Below are 10,525 nucleotides of genomic sequence, written 5' to 3' on the forward strand. Positions count from 1 at the left end.
CCGGAGAGATCCTGGGACGAGGGCAATCAGAAGATGAACAACCCCTTGGCACTGGAAGACCCATGAGCTGAGTTGTTCTGGAACTCACCCAGAAAGGACCCTCTGTCCAAGGACCTCTCAGCCTGTGATCTACTGGCCAGGGCCACTAAGTGACGGGCTGGTCTACGGGGTTCTGCCGTGTTCCCAGAGTGGAGTGGCACTTCTCCAGTGGGGCATTTGTTTTTGGTTTCAAAGGGGAAAACCCTTTTTATCCCTGGCACAGCGGCAATGGAGGTTGGAGAAGAGGTAGGGATCCAACAGGTAAAGAGGAGGTGATTCATCAGGTCCTTGAAGATCCATCCTGCTCAGGTTTAAAGGCCCAGCAGGCTTGTTCCTACTGCTCTCACCCCTGCTGTTTTGGCTAGAAAGAGTCTAGGGGTGTGTTAACAGCTCCAGCATCTGGGAACAGGCCCAAATGGTTTAATGCCATCCATGTGGTCACTACAACTGCCCTGCTCTCATAGGTCCAGATGCTCAGTCTTGACCCACTTGTTCCTTACATATGTTCTTAGAGAGTCATGACAACCATATATCTACAGTGAATGTTTTATTGGCATGTGTGTGCAGAATTTGTGTTGATGGAGCAAGTATCTGAAGCAAGTGCTAACGAGCCAGCTCTCTCATGTCTTCCTCAACATATTGCCATGCCTGGCACACGAGTTAGGTTTATGGTATGTCCACAGTACCAACGTGAGACATCTTAGCAGAGATGCAGCTTCCAGTTCACCCCCACCCTTAATTCATTTCCAAGCTTCTGACTTGGAAACCACCCACACAGTGAAAGGTGTGACATCCCAAGTGCCCATGTGCACACGATGCCATGAGGAAGGCTGCTATGATCTTCCCCTCTCAGGCTCTGCATTTGGGTTTATGGCTTGGGCAGTCCTGTCTTTTTTTGTCCTTCTGCACCTATTGCATTTCTCATCAGTGCCATGCCATCCTGTAGGACGTATGGGTTATACATTCCTCACTGTCAACTGAAGAGAACAGATGAGGTCTGAGACAAGGTCTAGCTATGGGATTCATGGGTGGTTCATGCTGTCCTAACACTGACTGCACGTGACTGGGGGAGCCAGCCTTCCTCCAGAGTGTAGCCCCACTCTCAGGTCAGCTCTGTCCTGGGTTATATCTCCTTCAGGGAGGTCTTAAAACCCAAGATCTTAAAACCCAGGGTTAACCATTGCTAGGACAGTCCTGACTTAGTAGCTGGGCTCTTAGAGGAATGACCCCTAGTGCCCTATGTTCTAATGGACAACGGACCAGACAGAAAATAGTTCAGGCTTTGTGGGCCATATGGTCTCTGTTGCAATTACTCAATTCTGCTGTTTCGTGTGAAAGTAGCCACAGGCAATACGTAAACACATGGGCATGGTTGTGTGCCAATAAAACTTCATTTATGGTTACGTTATGAAATATTATTCTTTTGATATTTTCCTCCTAACTATTAAATGTGAAAACCATAACTTTGTGGGCTGAACAAAAAACCAGCAGCAGGCTGGATTTGGCTCATAGGCCATAGAATTCTGACCCAAGTTCTAAGACCTTAGCTTTTACACCATCTGGAAGTGACCCAATCCAAGGGCTGGGAAGGGGAGGTAAGCCCTGGCACACCCTTCAAGGAACTATAGAATCCATGCAAACAGGAGCTGTGATTATGGGTAATATGATTCCCGCCTCCTTTGAACAAGATAACATATAGATCCACACATGTGTATCTCATAGTAGTCATCTTGAAAAGCTGTTTGTTACAATCAGGCCTTGCAATGTGGTCTGCACCGCGCTGTCATCACTGCACTCCACTGCGTTTCCATCACAATGACAGTTTATGACTGTTCAGTAAACCATTCGGCCCGCGATTTAGGCTGGATTTTAGATTTTGGCCCCTTCTCTGATTGAGTTCGACACCCCTAAGTTACTGCTTAACACAACTGGAATCTCCTCCTTGAGAACCACCCTCAGAATTAGAGCACATGCTTTTGAAAAACCACAGTGAAGGGAAATCTCCATCTACTGAAGGTGGAGTTGATTTTTATAAAAAGCCAAAAAAAAAACCAACCAAAAAACAAACAAAAAAAACCACCCAAAAGCAAACCAAACCAAAGGCAAAAAAAAAACATCTGCACTCATCAACCAACAACAACGATGGCATCACTGCTACTGTCCTACTGGAATCAGGTTGGGAATAACAGGGAGGCATGGAGTTGTGCTTGAGCTAAATGAAGCCATTTTTGTTCAAAATCATTCATGAGACTGTAAGATGAGACTGCTGTGAACTAAGCTTGGAAGCCCTAACATGGCCCTGAACAATGTGAGTGTAGTTTAGCCAACACTGTCAGCCAATTAAAGACATTTTTGGGGAAATTTTTGTCAATATTTAAAAGCCAAGCAAGTTCACATAAAAAGTCAAGATTTTATTTTTTTTACTTTTCTTGAAAAAAAAAAAAAAAAAGGATCAAGCACACTGAGCTCTAGTTCTTATATGGCAACAATTAGCAAGAGCTTCTGTTAAAAACAAAACAAACAAACAAAAACTTTCTTTTAAAATTCTCACAGGAGGGTGTACTTTTTGTTTACAAATTCCAGAGAGAGTTAAGGAGAGAAAAGTGAAGGAGAGAGGAGAGTGGGAGGGAGGGAGGGAGAAAGGGAGGGAGGGAGGGAGGGAGGGAGGGAGAGAGAGAGAGAGAGAGAGAGAGAGAGAGAGAGAGAGAGAGAGACAGAGAGACAGAGAGAGAGAGAGAGAATATGATTGGTTGCTTCTCACAAGGACTGAACCTACAACTTAGGTATGTGCCTGACTGGGAATCAAACCTGCAACCCTCTGGTGTATAGGACAACACTCCAACCGAGCCACTCGGCAAGGGCAAGGTAGAGCATCTGACTTCAGGTGGCAGTGCCTACACATTATCATCCCTCAGCCTGGTGGCAGCTGCCATGTAACCTTGTGCTTATGGCCTTTCACTCCAAAACAGTAACACAATCACATGGTTCAACAGTCAAAATAATACACAAAACTATACAGTGAAAGGCTCATTCCCACATATTCCCACCCTCCCTAAGTAAGCACTTTTGTTAATTTCTTCATTTATCTTTCCTCTTCTTCCTTACCCAATGTAATACAAAATATACTTTTCTCTGCCTTGCTCTCTTCATTTAAATTATGCATGCCCTGGGGATTGTTCCAACAGCCATCCCGAGAGGATTTTCCTCATCCTTGTTTCACAGCTACCTAGTATCCCAGTGGGAATATGGGTCAATTTATTCAACTAGTCCTCCACTGGTGGACACAGGCTGTTAAAAGTCTTGCTTTTACAAATATTGTGCGGTGAACGACTATATGCTTATGTCATTTCATAGGTGATAAAGTCTGCCATGCATGATAAATTCTTGTAAGTGAAAATGCTGGGTCAGAGGATAAATGTATTTGTAATTTTTCTAGGTATTGATAAATTGCACCCCAAACCCAATGCAAAAGTATGTCTATTTCCTCAACAGAATGTGTTGTCAAACATTTGTAGTTTTGTCATTCTGACAGGTAAACATTATTCAGGGCACTTATTATTTGCATTTTTAAATCAAGAGTTCTTTTTCACGCGTTTGCTTTTTTTTTTCATAACTGTCTGTTCCATTTCCTATTGGATTCTATTTCTGTGGCTGATTTACTTATTCTTTTTTTTTCTTATATCTTCTAAGAATGCTTATATGTATCAGAAGATTAGCCCTGCATCTATGATATGAGCTGCAAATATGTTTTCCAGGTTGTCATTTATCTTTGTCTTTGTTTATGGCATGTGCTTGTTTCTTTTTCTTATTTGCTACACAGAATTTTTGTTATTGTTGTGTGTGCTTTTTATTGTTTTTTTTTTAATATTTTAAAAAATATATTTTTTAATGATTTTTTACAGAGAGGAAAGGAGAGGGATAGAGAGTTAGAAACATCAATGAGAGAGAATCATGGATCAGCTGCCTCTTGCACACCTCCTACTGGGGATGTGCCTGCAACCCAGGTACATGTCCTTGACTGGAATCGAACCCGGGACCTTTCAGTCCGCAGGCTGACGCTCTATTCACTGAGCCAAACCAGTTTTGGCAGTGTGTGCTTTTTAAATGTTAAGTTTTATTTATTATTTGCTTCTGGCTTTCAAGTTATAGTTTGAAAGAAAGCTCTTCCCCATTTCAAGATCTAAAATGAAGTTATGTTTTTCTTCTAGTAATTTTAGAATTTCATTATTTATTAATTTTTTAAACAATAATTATTTGCTGAAACCGGTTTGGCTCAGTGGATAGAGCGTCGGCCTTCAGACTGAAAGGTCCCAGGTTTGATTCCGGTCAAGGGCATGTACATTGGTTGCAGGCACATCGCCAGTGGGGAGCGTGCAAGACGCAGCTGATCGATGATTCTCTCTCATCGATGTTTCTAACTCTCTGTCCCTCTCTCTTTCTCTCTGTAAAAAAATCAATAAAATATATTAAACAATAATTATTTATTGTTGAAAGTATTACATAGGTCTCCTTTTTCCCCCCCATTGACCCTCCCCCCACCATCGCCCCCACCCCAGGACCTCACTGCCCCATTGTTTGTGTTCATGGGCCATGCATATGTGCATACGAGGTCCTTGGTTGATTACCTCCCACCCATTCACCCTCCCCCGCCTTCTCTCCTAGATACTGCACTCTATTCTATTCTTCAAATCCTGGATCCACTCCCTTCATTGGTTTATTTGATTCATTAGATTCCACATATGAGTGAGATCATATGATACTTGTCTTTCTTATTTCACTTGACTTATTTCACTTAGGATGATACCCTCCAGGTCTCTCCATGCTGCCTCAAAAGGGTAAGAGATCCTTTTTTACTGCTGCATAGTATTTCAGCGTGTAAATGTACCACGGCCTTTTTATCTGTTCATCTACTGATGGGCATTTGGGCTGTTTCCAGATCTTAGCGATAGTAAATTGTGCTGCTATGAACATAGGGGTGTATACTTTCTTTCTGATTGGTGCTTCAGGTTTCTTAGGATATATTCCTAGAAGTGGGATCACTGTGTCAAATGGCAGTTCCATATTTACTTTTTTGAGGAAACTCCATACTGTTTTCCACAGCGGCTACACCAGTCTGCATTCCCACCAGCAGTGCACTAAGGTTCCTTTTTCTCCATATCTTCACCAGTACTTGCCGTTTGTTGATAGTAGCCATTCTGACAGGTATGAAGTGATACCTCATTGTCATTTTAGTATACATCTCTCTAATGATCAGTGACTTTGAGCATAGAGTTCCATTATTTTTAAATGTAATTATTGATCCATTAAGAACTTAAGGTGCACACTGTGAGGAGTAAAACTTTCTTCATACTGGATGCTAAACCCTAGATAAAGCTACCAGAACATCAGCAAGGACACCTGGAGAATGGAATGAGAGAGAGCAGCTAATGGGAGGAGAAGCGAGAGAGGGTGGGCGGGTGGAGCCCAGGCAGAACAGCATCTCCTACAGGAGTTCCCATTACTCATCTAGCTGAGTGATTCCTAGGGCCCCTTTTACTACTTTCCTCCAAAGCACCCACTTTCTTTTAAAGATGTAGTATGTTGGCTATACCAAACTAACTGTACTTATGTTGCCCTTGTAACAAAGTCATTCACAGCTGTCAACCGGTCTCTGGTCAGAATGTGCTAGCCAGAATCACTTTCAGCCCAAAGCACAGAACTCTGAATTATCCGTTAGCTTGACGAGGCTCATCATGGATAAATGAGCCATTCTGGAGGACTTTGAAATGATACTAATCTGCGTACAACTTACTTCTTTGTTCTGAGATCTCTAAGGACATGTGATGACCTCAATGAGGGGACCTCTGATCTCCCCCTCATTGAAGACCTACTGGTGCTTTATAAAAGGGTGAGGAAGGTGTCACCTTCAACCTTAAGAAGTGTGTACAGCCGAAACCGGTTTGGTTCAGTGGATAGAGCGTCAGTCTGAGGACTGAAAGGTCCCAGGTTCAATTCCGGTCAAGGGCATGTACATTGGTTGAGGGCACATCCCTGGAGCGGGGTGTATAGGAGGCAGCTGGTCGATGTATCTCTCTCATCAATGTTTCTAGCTCTCTATCCCTCTCCCTTCTTCTCTGTGAAAAATCAATAAAACTATATTAAAAAAAAAAAAAGAAAAAAAGAAGTGTGTACACTTCCGTCATGCTGGGGACTAAGTAGTTCTCTTAGCATCTTTTTCTACTAGAGGTGCCCTAGGACAGTTCCTTTTTAAATATTGTTTCCTTATCTGAATAATTCTCTGTTCTAAGAAAAATAAAGATGAGAAAGTTTGTAAAGGTGAAGAGGGAGATGTTGGGGGGGGGGGGGAGGGGAAAGTAAAGGGCTCCTCAGTAATAAAATTGGTTCCTCTGCCTCAAGGGAGGCCCAGTGAGAGTAAGACGCTAAGACAGCGCTGCCATCAGGAAGGCATGTCCAGGCTCTTCCTGCTGGGGAGTGGCACTCCCCAGGCAGCACCCTTAACAATTAGTGCAGAATCTCTGGGGGTGAAGTCTATGCACCAGTCATGTTTAAAGCCCCACTTCAGTGTGCAGCCACTGCTCTGGAACCCAGCTACTCCAAGCTACTCCTCAGACCAGCAGCTTTGGTATCAGTGGAGGTTTGTTAGAAATGCAGAATCTTAGGCCCCAACTTAGACCTTCTGAATCAGAATCAACATTTTAACAAGACCCCTAAGACATTCACACGCACTTTGAAGTTAGAAAAGCAGTGGTCTAGAGTAGCGTTTCTCAAAGTGTGGCACCGGAACCACCTGCATCAAACTCACCGAGGGGGTGGAAGGGTGGGGAATTACGATTCTATATGTCTGAGGGTCGAGCCCTGAAATCATTTTTAATGTGCCTACTGTTTGAGAACTACTCCCAAGAAGAAAGCCGGCAATATGATGGTTGCCTTCCATGGACCAGCGGTCGCCAACCTTTTGGACCTTGCAGACCACTAGTGGTCCACCAACTACCCATTGGCAACCACTGCCTGCACTGCATGAGAACTCCCTCACTGACTCTAAGGTCAAAGCACGCCCATGTCTCAGCCTGATGGACGTGATGGTAATGACCTGTAATAGAGCAGGTGATGATAGTTAAATTTAGCTTTCAGATTGACGCAGAAACGAGTCTATGTTCTTGAGTTAGTGACTGGACAGGCTAAATTTGGATACATACGCCTCTACCTTAAAAGCAGGGTTAAAAATATAAAATGATGATGCTCAGATGCATCCTCTTGGAGGGTTTCAAATAAAAAACACATCAAAATGCACAAGAGAGATACAAGAGAAAGAGCAAATTCCCCTAATGGTAGTTCTTCATTTCACAGAGTTCTGTTTTTTGAAGTTTCTTGCTTGGGCCCAGATTTTTAAATATTTATGGGTTTAAAAAAAAATGAACCCAGGAATGTAAAAATCTGACCTCTCAAAAGACGTATGTGTAGTGTGTAGTACTTCCCTGTGGTTTAAAAGCATTTCAGTTCATATAAGATATTTAAAAGCTTAAAAGCTTCTATGATAACAGAAGCATAAGTGGATTGATCTTCAAATACCTAGGATTCCAAACTATTCCTCACACTTGACATGATGTGACAGAACTGAAATCTTTGTAATTATAAAGTGAAATAAGACCTCGGTGTTGTAATGGATAATAAAATGGAATGGGGAACAGCAATGTGATCTACTTATAATTGTTAGATAATTACTGAGTTACAAATCAGCAAAATCAAAGAAACTTAAAACTGGGGGGAAAAGGGGGCTTTGCTTTAAAGACTCTCCTTAGAGCAGTTTCTTAAACCTTTTGAGGGGGAGTGTAACGGAGCCGCTTTGGAAAGATAATGAAAAGCTACAGCGTCTCCTCAGATGCACCACCTGCAAGCAATTTCTGGAGTCCATATTAGAGCCTCAGCTTTGGCACTGATTTTAAGAAAAACAGTTTTATGCTTAGAGCAACTTTCTCAGCATCAAGGTCCTCGGTTGTTGGTAAAATTTTTGGCTGACTGTTTTCACTTAAACAGAGACAATTAGGTCAGCAATCTCATGACATGGGATGGGCCAGGTGAAAGACCAGATCACTAGATCATGCCAGGAAAAGAATCCCTTGGTTGAAGACGTCTGCACTCTCAGGAAGGGTCTCCCTGCTCCCAGGGGCCCAGGGCTTGCACAGGCAGAAAGCCCTGGACCCCTGTGGCTTCCTTCACACCGGAAGGTGAAAACTTTTATCCAAAGTTAGAAAGGAAAGTAGGCTCTTACAAACACTTTCTACACCCCTCATGTATCTGCAGACTCATCGACGACCTTTCCCCATTTTTTTAAAATATATATTTTATTGATTTTTTTACAGAGAGGAAGGGAGAGAGATAGAGAGCTAGAAACATCGACCAGCTGCCTCCTGCACACCCCCTGCCGGAGATGTGCCCGCAACCAACGTACATGGCCCTGACCAGAATCGAACCTGGGACCTTTCAGTCCGCAGACCGACGCTCTACCACTGAGCCAAACCGGTTTTGACGACCTTTCCCCATTTAACACGGACCCCGGAGACATCCTCAGGGCCTTCGCTGGACAGCGCCCCGCCCTCGGGCCGGCGGGGGAGAGAGGGCGCCAGGCTCTTTCCCACGCTGCCCGCCGCCCACCCGCCGGGGGCGCCGCGGGCCCGGCCCCGCCTACCGGCACCATGGAGTAGGTCATCATCATCAGCATGTCCTGGCTCTCGGCGCGGAGGGGCGGCACGGGCTCCCCGCTGTGGCTGCGCTTGTTGCGCGCGGCGCCCGCGGGGTCCCCGGGGGGCGGGGGCGCCCGGCGCGGCGCGCGGCTCAGCTCCTCCAGGAAGGCGCGCAGGGCGCCCTCCTCGCGCTGCTCCCGGCCCCGCTGCGCCTCCAGCGCCCGCAGCGCCGCGCTCAGCCCGCGCCACTGGCACAGGGCGAACACCGTGCCCGCGGCGTTGAGCGCCGACAGCAGCGCCAGGGCGGCCAGGGCGCCGCGCAGCCCCCAGCCCGCGCCCCCGCAGCCTCGCTCCGCGCCCCGGGCCATGCTCCGGGCTCTGCGCACCTCGGGCGGCGGACGGGGCTGGGCGGCCTTTATACGCCGCGGCCCGCCGTGGGCTGGTGGCAGCGCCGTGAGTCACGCCGCCCTTTGGCCCGGCTGGCGGGGCGGGTGGGGGGACAGGAGCAGTGGCGCCCGGGCAGCCCGGAGGGACCGGCGGGCGGAGGTGTGCAGAGGAGGAGGACAGCCCTCGAAGGAGGGGTGGAAAGGGCTCATGACCCGGCGCTGGCCAAGGAAACCAGGAAACCCGCCTCTCCTCCCTCTTCCAGCGGCCCAGCCCGTTCTTATTGCTGTGGCCCAGACGGGCAGGCTAGGGTCAGTCTGAGGGGGAGAGCAGGAATTTCTATGACCAAGAAGTCATTGGATTCTTCCCTCTGTTCCCCCGCACTGCCCTCTCTGAAAAAGATCAGCATGCCCCGACGCCAAAGCTCACGTCCACTGTCCCTGAAAGATCTGCTGCTGGGCAGAGTCCAGGCTGCCCGTCACTCCTCCCACCGTCACAGGACCGGGAAGAGCCCCTGAGGACCCCACTAGATCTTTTCAATGACGGGCCTGGATAGAGACTAAGGCAGTTGACATTAGAAGGTTAAGAAGGTCAGTGGTCAGAAACAAGAAGACCCAGCCTTGCCTGGCCAGTCTCTGTGCAGGGAGATTTCCAGGATTTGACAAGTCAAGAATCTCCCGTGAAACCCATACCTGGGAGGTGGCAGGATGACGAGAGCACAATCAAGAGAGGAATCAAGAGACTTGGTTCTGATCCCATCCTGCCACTTGGGGTAGGGCTGAGGGGCGAGGGGGCTCGCTCGTGCCTCAAAACATCTCCGACTGATTCTGAGGTGCTTTCTGGCTGAAGGACTGGGACTCTAGCCAGGCCCTTTCTGAGCCTTACTGAGACCGCCTTGCTTGAGGGGGCATAACCAACCTTTCCTGTCAGCTCAGATGCCTGCTATGCCTCAAAGGCCAATATCCCTCAAAGCAGTCACTTCTCAGCCTCTTTGCTCTGTCTTTCTCAGCTTCCCCCAGAATGGTTCTGGTGTTCCAGGGCCCCAGAGCCTCCAGGAGGACCCCCACACCAGAGCCCATTGTCTCAGAGGAGGAGGAGGTCCGTGGAGCCAGCTGGAGCTGTCAAAGAGAAAGGACTTTCTCTAGCAAAGGGGGGTCACAGCTGTTGCAGCACAGAGGGGACCAGTAGGATGACGGGGAAGCGAACACCTTGTGACTTAACGGCCAGGACTCTGTAACCATCTCCTCCCCAAAGATGTACAATTCCTGTGGGTGGGTTTTATTTTTTATTTTTATTTTTGCACAGAAGAGCAATCTCACACTTCTTGCCCACTGCTCACCAGTGTGATCCAGGTTAGAGCCTCTGAGGAAGTACAAGAACACTGAAGTTATATCTCAGAAGTTCTGTGTCAAGGTCTGGAT

The 10,525-nt window shown here is 46.8% G+C and overlaps 1 protein-coding gene across 1 annotated transcript in view; it reads right to left on the reverse strand.

Annotated features, from left to right (window-relative positions):
• The window catches only part of GLDN (gliomedin), a 55,058-nt gene extending 45,810 nt beyond the window's left edge, over nucleotides 1–9,248 (reverse strand). The window contains exon 1 of the mRNA XM_045582499.1: nucleotides 8,726–9,248. Within this exon, the coding sequence (XP_045438455.1) occupies nucleotides 8,726–9,088 (363 nt within the window). The 5' untranslated portion in view covers nucleotides 9,089–9,248. The remainder of the gene's footprint in view (nucleotides 1–8,725) is intronic.
• Nucleotides 9,249–10,525: the final 1,277 nt, after the last annotated feature.

Source organism: Pipistrellus kuhlii, unplaced genomic scaffold (assembly GCF_014108245.1).
Source record: "Pipistrellus kuhlii isolate mPipKuh1 unplaced genomic scaffold, mPipKuh1.p scaffold_m20_p_1, whole genome shotgun sequence".
NCBI lineage: Eukaryota > Metazoa > Chordata > Mammalia > Chiroptera > Vespertilionidae > Pipistrellus > Pipistrellus kuhlii.